Consider the following 19,328-nt stretch of genomic DNA (forward strand, 5'->3'; position numbering starts at 1 on the left):
CACTCATCAAGTCGAATAGTATTCAAGATCTAGTACACATCAACGTCAATGTAATTAGAAACACGTGTTCATTGATTAAGATTTATTCCAATAATGCCCCGGGAATCTAATACTGACGAGTGATCAAAATCTCAGGATCAATATCCTCTAAGTCATCACTTCAAATGTCATTTTTCTCATTAATCTTTTTTCGCTTGCGTGTTTCGAAACACTGAGTGTGAATATCGCAAATATCAGATAGCCTAAAACCATGATCAGAAACCGACCCATCTGCCGATGGCATGTGTTTTGACGTGAGGCAGTTATACGGATTACCTCCCTTTAGACCAACAGGCATCCCCACACACTACGCTTTTAAAGTTGCGAATTCCGAGATTTTCATATCTTTCTTCATCTGAGTAGACAGGACGCACATGTGCTTAATTATCCTTTGCTCGAACAGCTGGTGTCCATTCATATTACGCCCACTTGAATCTGTTTCGGCAGGTAATCGAGACTGGTTATTTTCTGGCTTTGACGTTTAATATGACGGTCATACCCCATTTGTCAGACACCCCGGTTGTTAGACAGTAGAGCAGAGAGGACTTGTCAAAACATATGAGATTTACCTGTCGTGGTAATGGACCAGTCTTAATAGACTTAATCCTCTATATAGGAGGCACGGCTGGCCCAGTCGTCTAAGGCGCCCCGATTTGCTGTGCAGAGTTGCGTCCCTTGGGGATTCCAGAAACCTATGATTGTGGGTTCGAATCCCGGTTCGGCTCGATTATGTTTCTAGGTTTGTCAGCACCATACCCGTGCTCGTGGGTTTCACCGAAGCAGTAAACGTCTGAGACCTGCATCACTTCGGGCTTTCCTCCCCCATTAAACTGACACGCCGCCATATAACTGGAAACAATACAATTGGATTATACACTGTTTTATTTTCTACCGGTGTAGATTTAACTAATGGACCATTTGATCATGAAAATAACTTATATTTATATGTTCTCCACAGTTCCCATCCCCGCTTCTCACGAAAATGTTGAGTTTTATCAACAGACAACAGATCTACATGGAAGGACTGCCAGAGTAGGATCCTCATGCTATCCTCTTGTGTGTGCTCTGAGGCTTCAATGACTCCATTGTCACCATCTGGGTTGATGATGAGTCGCTCTGCACAATGCAGACTCAAAGATCAGTTGACTCATGGGATCAAGACCACAATACAGTATTTGGATACTGTGAGCAGACTGGTGAAATTGAGTTGACTCTTGTTAAAGTATTTGAATTATCTCTTTGAGATTCTGAATTAAAGCCTATGAGTATTCTATTCTATTTTAAGGTGTCTAACAATTGGGGTGAGACCCACATGTCTAAGGGCACAAGTTTCCAGTCGTGTAATTAAGGTGCCGCTATACAGAATTGCGTCTCTTGGCGGGTCAGAAACTTATTTTGAAATGCCAGTTTTACTCTGGTCATGTTCCTACTGATGTCAAACTCATACCCGTGCACATCCCGCACACTCACTCAGTTCTATTCGATACCAGTACTACGCTAGAAACCTGACTCCGTTTTGTCAGAAAGCTTTGGGAAAGTCTATGTGTACAAACACTTTGGACAATTTTTCATATTTCATCGTTAAATTAAACACAATATGCAGTCATAAAAATCTTCAACAGTGTTGAAATATTCCTAAAGACGGCGCAAACAAACAACAATAGAAACAGAATAATTGTAAGACTTAGTACAATTGATCTTTCAAGATCAAATTATAGATATCATTCTTATTTGTTTGTCTGGACAAAAAAGTGACGAAACCCTTTCCACATGGAAAATAATAGAAATCTCAGAATAGAGCAGAGTCGATTCAAGCATCCGACTATATCATGAGCATGTATTTTTGAATCACTATCAAATAGTAATGATACAATGTGTTCGCGAAAAGGTGAGCGTATCCTGCTTCACCGGTAGCACACGTCACAAACACATGCTAAGGCAAGTCAATTGTTCATCTGAAAAAGCATGGGAACGTATGGTACAAGTCAAACTAGGGAATTGCATCGGACATCATTTTTGTCACTGTACTAACACGTAATTCATTTGGCAGATTTCAAGGGAAGTGACGGTGAGACATGTCTCTTGTATGGCTGCGAAGTCTACATGTACACTTATTCTCACCGATGAGATGTATTGCAACAATGGAAAAGGCAATTTATAGTGATTGGGACTCTTATCAAAAGGTTATCATATATGGTGGTTAATTTGAAACTGTAAATAGCAAAATTTGTGTTTTAGACGTACTGCAGTGTTTCGAAGATGAAGTAAACACATCAAACATTCGTTCTTGGGAAACACAACGTTACCATAAGAGCATGTCTCTTACTGACATGAAAAGTGTTCTTCTCTATTATTTGATTAAAGGTTCCGGTCCCTTTGTATTTATTTTAAGTGGAATAATTCATTACCCTCAATTTTAGTCCTAGTTATAGTCAGCGGTTTCCTTCATCAGTAGAACACTGACCTTGACCTTCGTGACCTTGACCTCAATTGTGTCAGTATAAGTAGCAGTAACAACTTGGCTTACATTATTGATGTTTATGTAAAAGCGACAAAAGAATCCACATTCATAAGAAGGTTTTTGACGGTGGATTTGTATAGCTTCTGAGACCAAACATCAGGGGTTCACCAAAAGAAAACTATCAGAAGCTGTAGAAATCCGCCGTCACAAACCTTTGATCAAAAGAGATTAAGGGTATTTCATCTCGTCTGCCTATGAAGATCTTATCTAATAGAAATTTTAATTAGGATCCAATCAGCCGGTCACAACTGTTTAATCCTTTTAATCCTTATCCTTAATGTTCATCTGGCTTCATTACCCGTGTGCTTCATCCTCTGTGTGCCCAGTGGTTAAAGCGTTCGCTCGTCACGCCGAAGACCCGGGTTCGATTCCCGACAATGTGTGAAGCCCATTTCTGGTGTCCCCCGCCGTGATATTGCTTGAAAATTGCTAAAAGCGGCGTAAAATCATACTCACTCACACATCACCTGTGTGTTATTTGTTATTCTTACTGTACATTTGGCTGCATCCAATTATCTGTATGCTACTTGTTATCTGTTACCTGTTGTTGGCAATGGTAACCGACTTCTTATCACAACATGTCAGGCATATATACCTTTCATCACTTGGTTGCTGTCACTCCAGCTTGATAACGGTGTAAGAATCTACACTGAAATGCCGCTATATGCAATAAACCAGAAGTTGTTATCCATAAAGTTGTAAGTTTTCTTAAAACGAGCAATATTACAGTATGTCCTTATCTGTTAAATGCATAATACCTACGATCCCAGACTTCATTTCAAACTCAAACACAATCAAACAACACTTCAATGCAATTTCAAGCAATGTTGCATTTATTGGCCACTTGAGACAGCGAGTGCTTTGAATGAACGTTCGCTCAATGTTCTTTCCAAGTCCGAAAAGGCATCGTTTTCGTCCGGTGTAAATTACACACAACATCTTTTGTAATTCTCAGTGACACACCAACAACTATATGTATACTCAAGTAATCTTTATTTTTACAACATTATCTGGTACACAAACGTTTGGTGATTTAATATACAAATATGCCAGAATACATGATTGGCGGGGTATTTACATCCAATTGTATACTCACGTGCGCACAAAAACTGTTAAGGGCTGCAAATTGTTGTCAAACATTCTTCGGAATCATTTGACAAATGTTGATTAATCCGAAAAACATTTTCATTTCTTTCAACAAAGGATTACGGGGTAATGCATTATCGTGCAGCTGAAGGAGAGTCTTGTACTTTTCACGACATATCTCTTATTCACAACTATCTTTTTTTTCCGTCTCAAACTTGAAACCCCCCCCCCCCCCCACCCCCCACCCCCCACCCCCCATGATATTCTGTTTCGAGAAGTGGATATCACATAAATTAAATATAAAAATCGATCAATAATTATTAGAACAAATTCTATTTAGTTGTTGCTTCTTAAAGTGTCTGATAACGTTTATTATACAAAGGGACATCACTCCGCTTCCCATATATATACAAAGGGACATTACTCCACTTCCCATATATATATACAAAGGAACATTACTCCGCTTCCTATATACACAAGGGACATTTCTCCACTTCCCATATATACAAAGGGATATTACCCTTGTCCCCATATCTACAAAGGGTCATGACTTAGCTTCCCATATATTCCAAAACACATCACTCTTCTCTTTGATTCAGAAGAACGTCATCCTTCCATTAATTTGTTGAGGTCTTACTGTATATTCACATTGTTAGCAATATATTGCGGCCTATGTTGGAGACATACTTGTTCATTCTATTCTCTTGTGACCTATCCTTGAGATTTGGCGTGGCACCGCAATCCGTGTCCCATGTAGGAGCTGTTACCTTGGTTTGAACGTGAAGTTGATAGGCTTCTTTACTTGACCAAATGTTGTGTATATGATTTCATAGTTTCGATCTTCTTCCGATACTGTCACTTTGAAATTCTGTAAAATCTGGTAAGGCAAATGCGAGCACAAATGTATTAAAACTGTAAGACAGGCTTGATGCAATAAAGATTAAACAACATTGCCTTTTTAAGCATCGTGGCATGGTAACCTAGCGAACTGGTCAAATGTATTAATTGTATCACACTAGAATTAAGATGTGTATACTGAATACGACGAAGATGTTATTTTGAATGCAGATATATGCCATAGAAGAGCATCGTACTAATATAGAATGGAGATTTGAGATGCTACATCGTCGAGGATGAAGTATCCGTGGCACTGTTTACATACTTTTGTTACATGTCAGAGTATTTTGTTGTTTAACAATGGTTCTAACTGTGTTTCATTGATTCTCAGACTCGGTAGACGCTTATTGCATTGTGTTTGGACAGTGATCAGTCGTCATGAAGTTACTATATTAAGATGCGTGTGTGGTGTGTAAACTCCCAGTGATAGTATGTTATAGAAACATTGGGAAATTTCTGTAATGTTCTATATTATGAGAGCACTGTCTGGAACTTTTCAGTGGCTGGGTAGGTTGTATATACGGGGGCAGTGGCGTTGCATACTAATTTGTAAAGCTGCAGATGAACTCAACAACAACAACAACAACAACAACAACAACAACTCACCTTAGTTACTGCCAGCCAAACAACAACAACAACAACTCACCTTAGTTACTGCCAGCCAAAGCTCCTGCTCAGCGAAACGTCGACCGATGCATTTTCTGAGCCCAAACCCAAATGGCAGGAGAGCAACACCTGGGTAGTCTTTGTCCCTCTTCTTATTGGTTCCATATCGCATCCACCGTTCTGGGAGGAATTCACTCGGGGACTCGAAATATTCGCTGTTCAGAAGGAGACGGCGATTGTTGCAAACTGCTACAGTCTGGAGAGACAAAACCATCAGAACTGTTACTCCAGATCATCCATGACATGGGTGATCTCTGGTGTCACAATTCAGCTTCTTAGATTAGCGCATGATAATTATTGGTCTGTCAACATTATGCTCGTGCTTTTGGTGAGTTAGCGAGTGAGTGAGTACAGTTTATCTAATCTTTAGCAATATTCCAGCAATACCACGGCGGGGGACACCAGAAATAGACTTCACACATTGTACCCATGTGGGGAATAGAACCAAGAGTGTACATCTACTACATTTTCTCTGGCATTGATTGTTTATATTTACTTGAACTGGGACGTTGTGTCGGAAGGTGTATCAAAGTCCCGGACTTTCACCATGAGCTCAGTATTTTGTATCAATTAGACACAAAGTAACATTGTTAGTTTAAAAAAACTCAGTAAACACGATATCGTGTCACTGAATTTATCACAGGCATGTCTGGTCCAGAGTCGATTGTTTACAGGCCAGCGTCGTTGGCCAGGAGTATTGCTGTGTGCTGCGTTGAGCAACAAACAAACATGTAAATCATGTAAATTGCCGGGTGCTGTCAGTAGAGCAGGACATGATTACTCTTTTCGCAAACACCTAGTGTCTTTTTAGTCTCGGGACATTTGCTGTATATACATAATTATATATGTTCGCCATGTTATACATATGGTCCCTTTGAGTTCGTTATAACTGTAGTTATACAAATGACACACCTTCCTGTCTATGGCTAGTTTATCCGGAATTGTTGTAACGCGGACGCTTTTCAAGGGAACGGTCCCATGTGAATATCAGGGATTCACTGTATATTTGCCATATGTAGACAACAAAGGAGCTATGTAATACTTACTCCTTTCGGGACCAAGTAGTCCCCAATCATTACGTCCTTTGGGAGAACTCGCAATGTTCCAAAAGGCAATGGGAAATTTAACCTGAGAAATGTAAATAAATATTGATCAAAGATGTGTGTTTACTGCTTATTGCGAATCTCCAATATCGCCCGAAACGTTCCAGAAATGACCCTGTAGTGAGTATGGCTTTTACGCCGCTTTTCGCAATATTCCAGCAATATCACGACAGGTGATAGCATATATGGGCTTTACATATCGTAATCATATGGAGAATTGAACCCATGGCTTCTGCTTGACAACGAATACTTTACCCACAAGGCTATCCCCATCTTGAAATGTCAATTAAAACAATGAATCGAGAAACAATGGAAAAATAAAATGAAAATGGACACTCATTAAAAGATGTTATATTTGTGAGGTCTGTGCATGTAAACTAGCTGGAGGAGCCATTGGTCATTAAAGAGACATTGAGTAGGACGTGATTTTGTTTGTTCTCTTTTACGCTTTTACCTGAATGACTCTTTCATGCATGACCTGTAGTACGCCATCTTTGTCATGTGATCAGCAAGGATTGGGCTCCCCTTTGGACCAATGACATCCACAATCTCCTCGTACAACGTCTGCTGTTTGCTGGGATTCAGGGCAAGACTCAGTAGCAGGAACTCAACGTTCTTTGCAGTCTATGGATGTACAATTTATGACAAGATGCACCATTTGACAGGATGCCATACAAAAATGACATGATACACCATTTGACAGGATGCCATACAAAAATGACATGATACACCATTTGACAGGGTGCACTATATAATGCTATACAATATATGACATGATACACCATTTGAGAGGGTGCACTATATAATGCTATACAATATATGACATGATACACCATTTGACAGGGTGCACAGTATACTGACTCCGAGCCGAGTAACTGCATCACTTCGCCTGGTATTGTATATTGGAAGTATTAGAACAGACGCTGTAGCTCTGCTGAGGGCCTTAAGTACAATAAACTATATTTACTTTGGCAGTGGAATGTGATCGTTCCCGCGTTAGTGTATTAGTTAAGGCTTTGTCTGGAGCTGGGGGATTTCGCGGCTTGACAGCTTAATGTGGGAGAAAATCCCAAGGTGACGAAGATAATACTAACAGACGTCCAACACTTCATAAAACATGTAGAACCGATGAACAAATGCATGGTGCTTAGAAACTAAGGATCATATTCGGGAATAAGCATGCAACACTCGACCCCTAGAGGATCACTTGCAACAAACAAACACCCACCCAGAACGAACCCCACCCCCACAAAATATAAAACTACTACTATTAAAAACATAAAAAATAAGATAGAATGAATGAATGAATGAATGAATGAATGAAAACGATATAAGGTAAATGACTGTTTGCGTTGAACTAACCGAGTCTGTGCCCGCTGTCAGTAGGTCCAGCATTATGGCCTCCACGCTTCCTTCTTTCATATTTGGATGGGCCTGAAGCTGAAGGATCAGATTTGGCTCTTCAGGATCGAAGGTTCCTTCCCTTATTTCACGATCAAACCTCGCCATTGCTTCTCTTATATGGGCACGCCCGTAGCTGGAGACAGAGTGAGTGAGTGAGTGAGTATGGTTTTACGCCGCCTTTAGCAATATTCCAGCATTATCACGGCGGGGGACGCCAGAAATGGGCTTCACACATTGTACCCATGTCGGGAATCGAACCCGGGTCTTTGGCGTGACGAGCGAACGCTTTAACCACTAAGCTACCCGACCGCCCCAGCTGGAGACAGAAGAACATTTGCTAAAGTACATTTGAACAGTATCTGGATCTTGTGCACACGCATCTTACACCATTTCAGACAGTGACTAATTATGTTTTTTTAAGCCGCTGACGGCATGCAAACTCTGGGCGGAGTCTGTGGGAGACAAACCAGTGGTTGACAACATGAGCAACACTCTCTGTAGTCGGTATATCATCAGCGGGGTTTAACAATGTAACCACCATGCTGCCGTTGTACATAGCGAGCTTAGCGCTATGGAGAGCGTAACTCTCATACCTAAACATAAACTTTCGGCAGTCGTAACGCTAACTTTATTTTGTACAACTGATCAAACTTATAATCGGAACTCATGCAGACATGGGGCATTGTGGAGTTATGTGCCCCGGAAACCAATGATGTTTACCACCCAGGAGAAACCCAGGAGCACGAGTATGGAACCGACAATCTTAGAATCATAGAATAAGCGCAGATTTGGGATTCAAACCCACGAACCCACGTTTCTTGCAAGCGTAAGGGACACAACTCTTAATCGCGAAATCCCACCCCTTGCCCTCACAGAAGTATCAAATCAAAAAAGCACAACATGAGTATGTTATATATGTACATATATACTCTTATACGTTATGAATTCTGTGTGCAAAAACGTTCTGGCTGATATTTATGCACGGTGATGTTCAACTATCAGTCCAAAGGCTCACCCGTAAGCCTCCTTGGCTACTTTTTCGAAGCGCCTGTACAACTTTGTAGGGTAGACTTTGTACAGAGATAAACCAATATCTTCATAGAACAGCGCGAAGAAGGTCTGGATGGCCGTGATGTAGTTGGCGTTCTCCGTGGACAAGCTGCTGCCATCGGGCGCCATGAAGCCAAGGCGCTTGTTGAAGGCGACGACTCCAATACCTGAACAAGGCATTTCTCAAACGTTTTTTTACAAATTCGAAGAGGTATCACGTAAGGATGGTTGAATGGTTGGTTGGTTCTTTGGTTGGTTGATTAACGCCGCACTCAGAAATATTCCAGCTTTATGACGGCGGTCTGTAAATAATCGAATCTGGACCAGACAATCCAGTGATTATTATCATGAACATAGATCCACGCAATTGGGATCGATGACATGCATCAACCAAGTCAGCAAGCCTGACCACCCGATCCCGTTTGTCGCCTCTTACGACAATCATAGTAGCCTTTTACAGTAAGGATGGGTTGCTGAAGACCTATTCTACTCTCTGGTTTAATGCTCTTTTGGGACAGTATTATCAATGTCTTAAAACATCCAGAAACTGTAAAAAACGTATGTGTATACATGTGAATCAAGGCAGCTAAGTCAATCATGTGTGTGATAATGCATTTCAATGTTCCAATACATATAGGCTGTTATTCTCTCAAGCAATCATGTAACTGTAGAATGGGTCTGTGTCCTCCAATATTTTATAAATAGACATTGATTGATTGAGAGTATGTGCATTAATACCGCTTTGGGAAGTATTTTACATGTAGGTATGTCGCAGCGAGCACGGGTATGTTGGTGACAAACCTGGAAACATAATCTTGGCGAACCGAGATTAGATCACAAGTTTCTGACACTCCTTAGTGACGCCACAGCGAAATGGGCCCCAACATGAGTAAGGGGAAATGGTTCAAACACACTTTAGTATTGTCATACAAAGAAGCCGTGAGTTTGGCGCATTTTGGAACACATTGTCAGCAATTTCACGGCGTATCAGCTTACTGTTGGAGAATAGAAAATACACATCACAACGTTTGTAAAGCCCACGAACTGACAAACAAATAATCATAATTGGAACGAATCGAGGATTCGATTATTTGTATTGTTTGTTGTTTAACGCCACACTCGGCAATATTACAGTTACATGATGGCGGTCTGTGAAGTGAGTCTGGGCCAGAAAATCCAGTGATTGACATCATGAGCATCAATTTACGCAACTGGGGTGACATGAATCGATCAAGTCGGCGAGCCTGACCACCCGACTCCTTTAGCTGTCTCTTACGACAAGCATGACAAGCTGAAGACCATCGAGGATTCGAACCTATGAGCAGCGGATCAAGGTAAAACAGCCCAGGTGACGTTGTTTTTGTTACATGTAACATGTAACCTTTTGTCAGGTGCAAAGAAAAATTTACAAGTCGATTGATGAGACCTTTCAAACCTACTTTCTGTCGCATATTGGAATAGTTCATTTCTGAACTCCTCTGGAGTGTATGTGATTTTGGACATTCTGGTGATGAGGTCGTTGGCAACGGCAGCCTGAGCGCCCACGTATACGGCAGCAGAGTGGGGTTTCAGAAGATGCTGCTGGGTTGCAGAGCGCACGCGGTGCCATTCTGGGCCGTTTCTGAATAAAATACCAATCAGAGGGAATGGAAACAACATTATCAAGCAACGTAGTTACCACACTGTCTACCCGAGCTTCACCAAACATGATCTAAATAATCTGTGTATAAGTTATCCTCTAAATATACGTTACAAGTCACCTATGTTAATGTGCATATGAATTATCCTAAAATACTACATCATACGTAGTCTACATTACGCTGTACGCAAAGGTGAGGTTAAAGCCGAGTTATGTATCTTTGTTCATGAACATATTGTATTGCAATCCATAGTCATTTCAGTATCTTCGAAATATTAGATTCGACAACGAAAAGAAATAACTTGAAATAAAAACTAAGACGTTTTTCTGATCCTTAAAGCCCAAGCTGTTGCTGCGATATGTTCAGTGCTTTATTGGGCGCTTTGAAACAAACACCAATAGATACATTAACTATTTAAAAGCTCAAGTATCAAATGTGTATGTATTACTTATTTTAAAAAGAGAAAGTGTGTGAATATTTCAACAGTACGAGCAGTGAACACCAAGAACTGATTTCTCACCTTGTCTCAACGTTGGCAAGTGAACCCGGGGCTTCGGATAAACAAGGCAACGCTAGCCAAAACAGGCCATCTGAACGTTATACACCTTACATCGAAAGACCGTGTAACGTTGGTTTGTTGGTTTGTTGTTTAACAGCAATATTTCAGCTATATGACGACGGTCTGTAAATAATCCAGTCTGGACCAGACAATCCAGTAATTGATATCATGAGCATCGATCCACGCAATTGGGATCAATGACATGCATCAACCAAGTCAGCGAATCTGATCCCGTTAGTCGCCTCTTACGACAGGCATAGTCGCCTCTTACGGCGAGCATGGGTTGCTGAAGACCCCGGACCTTCACGGGTCCCGTGTAACGAAAGCTGTGTTTGACGCGCCCACATTTGAAACACTAAGCTAAGTACAGGTTCATGCCGGAGGACCGGGTTCGATTCCCGTAGTGGGTACAATGGCGGAAGTTCATGTCTGGTGTCCTAGAATACTGCAAAATGTGGCGCAAAACCTTACTCCTTCCCCCATTACCCACAGGTATTATTTTTGAAAGGATCTAATGAACAAAACTCACACAAGCGACATCCCTCTTTCCTGGTTGTTGTTTTTGGCATACTCGTCGAACAGCTCGACTGGGGCCCTCGCGGGGTATTTGCCCTCGTTCCTGATGATGACCTCCATGTGGTCCGGCTCTTCTGTCACTACTGACTTCCCAAGGAACTCCATTCTGAACGTCGGTCCATATCTGTCGTGTAAGGAGTCTAGGATCTTGTGTATCTCTTGGCTATTGTACTGCGCTAAAAACACAAATAAGCAGGTAATAAGTGAGTGAGTTGTGTTTTACACTGCTGTTAGCAATACTCGCGGTAAATGGGCAACATACATTGCATCAACAAAGGAATCGATCCGGACATATGGCGTGACGGGCGAACGGTGTTACCACTAGACTACACCCCACCCCAGCAGGTGATGAAACAGGTGAACACTGCTTTGAACTGAACATCAGCTCTGTCACGTCTTGTGAACTTTTTGATTTTGGTTTTGGTTTGTTGTTTAACGCCGCACTCAGCAATATTCCAGCTTTATGACGGCGGTCTGTAAATAATCGAGTCTGGACCAGACAATCCTGTGGTTAATATCATGAACATCGATTCACGCATTTGGGATCGATGACATGCATCAACCAAGTCAGCGAGCCTGACCACCCGATCCCGTTAGTCGCCTTTTACGACAAGCATAGTCACCTTTTACGGCAAGCATGGGTTGCCGGAATCTTCACGGGTCTCTTGTGAACTGTATGTGGGGTTCAATAGACCTAAACCACTTTGGTGATACCCATACGTACGGGTTAAGATCAGAAGCTGTTTCAAACCTGGGTTTCGAACCTATAACAAACGGTTCCTGGCATGAGGAAGGGACACATGTCCTCACACACAGTAGCAATATGGCCGGGGACACCAGAAAAGGGCTTCACTCATTGTACCCATGTCGGGAATCGAAACCGGGTCTTCGGCGTGACGTGCGAACGCTTTAACCACAAGGCTACCCGATCGCCCCGAAAAGAATGGAAGGTTATCTAACATGATCTAACGTATTGGCACCTTTCTAACCATTCACTTTTCTCCACCATTAAGCTGACACGCAATGACATGACAGAAATAGTGTTCAAAGAAGCGATAAACCAAACCCCCTTATTGCAAGCGTGCCAGTGTTGGATACAATACCGCCAAATGAACCTTTAAAACCACTTCACTTTCGTATATTATCACGAAGAAAAGCCATTATTACCAATGTGATCTTGAAATATGATTCGTTTTAATCTACGATAGCCATATTGTAATCACTATACTTTACCACCCAATGCATCATGAAAATGGAATACTTTATGATCTAGTGTACCACCGTGATATGACAACAAGATTCTATGTAATCTCTGTTGTGCCTACTCATGTTATTAAATTTCATAATACATCCTACTGCTCTAAATATAATTCATAATTATATTTTTTTCCTCATTCGAAAGTAAAAGGCAAAATAGCGGCGGTAAATATTACATGAATTGATCCCTGAAAGTCAGTGATGACTCCAAAATATATGAAAGGCTTTTCCACATGGATGAAATATATGAAACGCTTTCCTGCAATGATTCAATATATGAAAAGCTTTCCCGCACGAATACAGTATATGAAACGCTTTACCGCACGAAAATAGAATATGAAACACGTTCCCGCATGGATACAATATATCAAACGCCCTTCCGCATGGACACAATACATGAAACAGTTTACCGCATGGATACAAAATATGAAACAGTTTCCCGCATGGATATCACCAAAGTGACTCAAAACTCTTATCACACATTTTAACCATACGTGAGGATGAGTGAGTGAGTGAGTGAGTGAGTTGAGTTTAACGCCGCTTCGAACTGTATCTCAGTTATCACAGCGTGTCAGATTGATGTTGGAGGAAAGCCTGAAGTGATGTAGGTCATAGACGTTTATCACTTTGGTGAAACCCACGAGCATGGCACTGGTGCTGACAGACCTAGAGACATCTTTGATTCGAATCCCAGATCTTGTATTACATGTACAGATAAACACTTACTGAACGGATACATATGAAAAGCCATTCCGATATAAGGAATTGCATGGAGTCCACCAGGACCCGGCATAGCCTTGAAATGTTTGCACTCATACTGATCCAGAAGGTCTACGCTGGCAAACGTCGACTTTGGGCTTGCGTTGGCCTGATGAAAGAGGTTCTTCAATGCCAAATTTCCCGATTGCTTGACTGTCCTTGTTAGCAGTGTCATGATTTACTGGAAGGAAAACGTCAACGAAATTTATAAACTATTTAAACAAGATGAGATTTAAATATATTCGTGAAATTATACGTCACTAACCAGTTGTTTCATTCTTCTTTGCAACTAGAATGCTAATGGATACCCAAATTCGAAAATTATAAAATTAATTGAAACGTTAGAAGCATATAGAAATACACATAGGGTTGCCTACCATCCGAACTTAATCTGCAGTGGTCGAAGAACGTTACATCGCGCCAAAGGCGTTACCAAATAGCGTTTTCGTTGAACCTGATTAATATTATTATAACAATCCAAAGACACAAATCAATACATGTTACTGACCCCTACATACGTATTTCATTAAAACGGTATGTGTGCATCTTAAAGACGAGTCCCTGAGGTGCCATGACATTTTCAAGAGAGTACTACTTACTGCCGTGTTTTGCTTTAGGTTGTATCGTCAGAGGACTGTGAGTTTATAGTAACATAACGAGCGGTGTGTGTTATTTAAAACCCCCTTCCCCTATTGACGTCCAAGGTCAGTCAGAGGTCGAGTCGTGGGTTGTCGTGACGTCTTGACCATCTCACACTCGTGTAATCACTAAGCCTATTAGAATACTCAAGGTCAGGAACCATTGAACGAGTGTATCCTGAGGCAATGGCCATGCAAATGTTTCACATGACAGCTTTATGTTTCCGTAAATGAATATGAATTTGTTGAACGTGTTGATTAGAGTTTTATATTGTATAAAGTATAACTTGTTAAGAACCCACCCCTTGACGAAACTTGGTGAAAGCAGCTTTTATTAAAATAAGATATATGTACAAAAGAAAAATCGTCTAAGCTTTTGAACTGCTATTTCTGAAATGTCCAAGTCCTGAATGACTTCGTGTCCGAAAATAATTTCAGATGTGGATTGCTTTGAATTGTATTGTATTGGGTTGGGTTGGGTTGTTTATCGTATTGTATTTATTATACTCAGTATCAGTTATGATCATTGCATTTGTCGATGTGAGTTGGGTTTAACGTCGCTTTTAACAGTATTCCAGTTATATCACGGCGTGTCAGCTTAATGTGGAAGGAAAGCCCGAAGTGAAACAGGTCTCAGACGCTTACCACTTCGGTGAAACCCACGAGCATGGGTATGATGCTGACAAACCTAGAAACATAATCGAGGCGAACCGGGATTCGAACCCACAATCATAGGTTTCTGGCGTGCCCAAGGGACGCAACTCTGCACAGCGAATCGCGGCGCCTTAGACGACTGGGCCACCCGCGCCCCCGATATCATTTACATGGTGCAGAAAGGAGCCGGAAAGGGATGTTGGGGTTGGAAGTTCACTGTTGGTTCGAGAAATTATCCTTGAAGAGAATAAAACTTACCACCGTAACCTCTCAATGTGTTGGATGGACTACATAAAGGTTATGATTCTGTGACTCACGAATAGATTCTGAAGTCACTGGAATGCATTGATCTCCCTGAGCGACTACTTGTATTAGTCGTTTGTATGTTTATTTGTTTCTTTAAAGCCGCACTAAGCAATATTCCAGCTATATGACGGCGGTCTGTAAATAATTGAGTCTGGGTCAGAAAATTCAGTGATTGACATCATGAGCATCGATCCACGTTATTTAGATCAACCAAGTCTGCGAGCCTGACTACCCGATCCCATGAGTCGCCTTTTGAGTCGCATAGTCGCCCTTTACGACAAGCATAGTCGCTTTTTTACGGTGAGCATGGATTGCTGAAGACCTATTCTACCCAGGATCTTCACGGGTCACTTGTGTTACTCAAATCTTTAATTATGACACGACCCGTGAAGATCCGGGGTAGAATAGGTCTTCAGCAACCCATGCTTGCCGTAAAAGGCGACTGTGCTTGTCGTAAAAGGCGACTAACGGGATCGGTTGGTCAGGCTCGCTGACTTGGTTGATGCAGGTCATCGATCCCAATTGCGTGGATCGATGCTCATGACATCAATCACTGGATTGTCTGGTCCAGACTCGATTATTTACAGACCGCTGTCATATATCGCTGTAATATTGCTGAGTGCGGCGTAAAACAACAAACAAACAAACAAACAATTATGACACAAGTGACCCGTGAAGATCCGGGGTAGACAAGTCCCTAATGAATTGCTTGTCAACTCAACTTGAGATGTATTCGCAGGGGCAGGTGGTGACTTTAAAATTATACCTTTTTCCAAGTATCAGCTTAGGAAGTACCGTAATTCCTATGTTGTGATAGATTTTGAATGTTCTTTGTTGGATGACGGATGTGAAATCTCCATATCTGGGTAGTGTTTCGTCATCATCTCAGATTAACCTGGTTGTCTGATCATAACAATGAAGGTCATCCCATTGTTCAGTTGTTTGTTTTGATGAGAAACCTCCCAGGTGTGATGCGCGGGAGCTGATTACGACCACAGCAGGGGTGTGGAATTTACCTCTAATCCCACTAATGGGATTACACGATGCGTCATGAAGAAGCAGCAATGAACCTTGCGACCCAGCAGGCTCCTGTCATTGATAAAAAGATATCTTTTTCACAATATTCCAATGGCACAAACAGGGAAAAAAACTGTAAAGTGTTTTACTAAACATTTTTGTTGTTGTTTTAGTTTTGATTACACCAGATGTAAACAGCTTATTCAATTCGGTATAGGCTACTATGTTTGTCGTGAGAGGCGACTAACGGGATCGGGTGGTTAGGCTCACTGACTTGGTTTGATGCATGTCATCGATCCCAATTGTGTGGATTGATGTTCATGATGTCAATTACTGGATTGTCTGGTCCAGACTAGATTATTTACAGACCAGTGTCATATAGCTGGAATATTGCTGAGTGCGGCGTTAAACAACCAACAAACTAACAAAACAATTCGGTATTGTAAAGATATGTATAGACAAATTAATTGATTATTTTTTTAAAAGTTTAAACACACAGAGCTCTCAAATAGTATTAATTTAATAGACTTGTCTTTACTAAAAGAAAATCATTTTTTCCTTGCAACACTTAGTCCCTTAGTCACGCCTGGACGCGTCCTGATTATAATCCTTGGTTTGTCAGCACCATACACGTTGGTTCAAAAACAATTTGTAAACTCTAGACCTGCGCTACCGCTACATTAAAGGTTCAGATTACATGCAGCTTGCAAATGGATCAAATAAAAGCGACAACCATCATTTCCATAATCATAAGAATTATCTTCTGAAAGAAACTTTCAATAGTAATCAATTCCTAAATCATTTCTAAGCTACAATGTAATCCATTCTTCAGGAAGAGAATTTACAGATGTCAACTTCTTTATTATGAGGAACACAATGTTTCGGAGTATATACTTACTCCTTCATCAGGTGAATAAATGATATGAGGCAGAGAGCATATATATGTACACGTAAGGACAACAAACGAAATAAGATAACAAAAGGTAACTTAATAAGGGAAGCCAACAGATAACTGATCAGTGATTAGCAAAAGAATTATCAGCGCTATTGCAGGCGAGTGTTGGCTTCCATTGTCTTTTGCTAATCACCTATCAGCGCCTATTATCTGTTGGTTTCTATTGTTATGTTACCTTTTGTTATCTCATTTCTGGGGCACGGGTGGCCCAGTCGTCTAAGGCGCCGCGATTCGCTGTGCAGAGTTGCGTCCCTTGGGCACGCCAGAAACATATGATTGTGGGTTCGAATCCTGGTTCGCCCCGATTGTGTTTCTAGGTTTGTCAGCACCATACCTGTGCTCGTGGGTTTCACTGAAGTGGTAAACGTCTGAGACCTGCATCATTTCGGGCTTTCCTCCCACATTAAGCTGACACGCCGCGATATAACTGGAATACTGTTAAAAGCGGCGTTAAACCAAACTCACTCACTATCTCATTTCTTTTGTTGTTCTTACATGTACATTATATATGCTCTCTGCATCATAGCATTCATTCAGGAGTAAGTACATACACCGAAACGCTGTGTTCCTCATAATAAAGAAGTTGAAGAAGAAGACTCCATTAAGTCTCTTCCTGATGTGTATCACATTTAAATGCTCAGCAAAGCCTGATTCCAATCTGTTGCAAATTGGTACAAATTCAGTGCCTCTTTGGCGTTGCATGAACGTTCTCATTGAACCAGAAGCCGGACGATTACAGTGAGTGACTTGAGTTTTACCTCGCTTTCAGCTATAATAGCATCAGTGCTGGGAACACTATTTCCAAGGATCTGAATAAAACATGAAGTACATGTACATCTGGTTAACTGTTTTATCAAAGAAAATTTCAATATATATTACAACTTTCCCAAAAGTATGTGCATTGTTATTACGGAAAAGCCATGAGAGACATAACATTCGTTACTGGATTTTGGAAAATCTTTAAATAAGACAACAATTTAAACACCGTCCATACAACTTAAGCATTACATGAAAAGATTTTGAATTAATTATTTATTGGTTTCCCGAATTTATGTGTTCGTACCGGCATGAACTACATGTATTTCTATGAGAAATAACACTTGAATGAATTTAAGAACGACTCATACATAACTTGCATGTACGTTACTGTTGAAAAAGAAAGTTCTTTTGATTACGCCAAGTTCGAGATTCCTTGGCGTCATAAGTACAGAATTTTCCTTTGCAACAATCGTCCCACCATTGCGAAAATAAAGCATTTGAAGGGACGCTTGTTTGGAACAGTACCGTATCATTAAGAAAGCTACTTTTAAGTTCTGTTTATACACTAATATATATGCTAGTACCATAACTTCAGTCGGGATTCACGTATACATGTACAGATATATGATTTAACGCATTTCTTTTGACACAGACCTGTGAAGATCCGGGTTGGAACCCATGCTTGCCGTAAAAGGTGACTATGTTTGTCGTAAGAGGCGTCAAACGGGATCGGGTGGTCAAGCTGGCCGACTTGGTTGATGCATGTCATCGTATCAGAATGCTCACGATATCAATCACTGGATTGTCTAGTCCAGAGTCGATTATTTACAGATCGCCGTCATATAGCTGAAATATTGCTGAGTGCGACATTAAACAACAAACAAACATTGACAATACATCAGCAACCAATACGGCGGTGTGAGTAGATATGGCTAGTGTCTGTCATTAGCGATGAATGCGAGTTCCTCTGATGCGAACGCGCAAGATACAAGATACAAGTCCGGATAATGTACAAATGTTTCTGATATGCTGATCTAACACCGACATTTTTCTGACTTTTCCGTCACCCACACATTTATATTACATAGTATCAATCCTGTAATGTGTAATACGATTCGAATAAATGTAAATCTAACCGGTGAAGAATCAGGGGTAGAATAGGTCTTCAACAACCCATGCTTGCCGTAAAAGGCGACTACGCTTGTCGTAAGAGGCGACTAACGGGATCGGGTGGTCAGGCTCGCTCACTTGGTTTATTGATACATGTCAATTGCGTGGATCGATGCTCATGATGTCAATCACTAGGTTGTCTGGTCCTGACTCGATTATTTTACAGACCGCCGTCATATATCGCTGTACTATTGCTGAGTGCGGCGTTAAACAAAAAAACAAACAAAACAAATCTAACCGGTTTTACTCATCGTCTGTTTTCAATGTATGTA

At 41.0% G+C, this 19,328-nt stretch overlaps 1 protein-coding gene across 1 annotated transcript; it reads right to left on the reverse strand.

Annotated features, from left to right (window-relative positions):
• Positions 1-4,409: 4,409 nt before the first annotated feature.
• On the reverse strand, positions 4,410-13,732 carry LOC139475586 (probable cytochrome P450 49a1). Its single transcript, XM_071258777.1, has 9 exons — positions 13,525-13,732; positions 11,495-11,717; positions 10,206-10,387; positions 8,732-8,933; positions 7,675-7,849; positions 6,767-6,936; positions 6,256-6,337; positions 5,190-5,405; positions 4,410-4,523 (listed from the first exon to the last, which is right to left on the reverse strand). The coding sequence occupies exons 1-9, from the start codon at positions 13,730-13,732 to the stop codon at positions 4,410-4,412; spliced, it is 1,572 nt and encodes a 523-aa protein (XP_071114878.1).
• Positions 13,733-19,328: the final 5,596 nt, after the last annotated feature.

Source organism: Haliotis cracherodii, unplaced genomic scaffold (genome assembly GCF_022045235.1).
Source record: "Haliotis cracherodii isolate W230 unplaced genomic scaffold, xgHalCrac1.p SCAF_3, whole genome shotgun sequence".
Lineage (NCBI taxonomy): Eukaryota > Metazoa > Mollusca > Gastropoda > Lepetellida > Haliotidae > Haliotis > Haliotis cracherodii.

Coding starts and splice junctions, on each gene's coding strand:
- LOC139475586 (XM_071258777.1), bottom strand. CDS start 13,732: ATGACACTGCTAACAAGGACAGTCAAGCAATCGGGAAATTTGGCATTG. Junction 11,718..13,524: donor TTTTCATATGTATCCGTTCA/GTAAGTGTTTAT, acceptor TTGTGTTTTTAG/CGCAGTACAATAGCCAAGAG. Junction 10,388..11,494: donor GAAAGAGGGATGTCGCTTGT/GTGAGTTTTGTT, acceptor TATTTTATTCAG/AAACGGCCCAGAATGGCACC.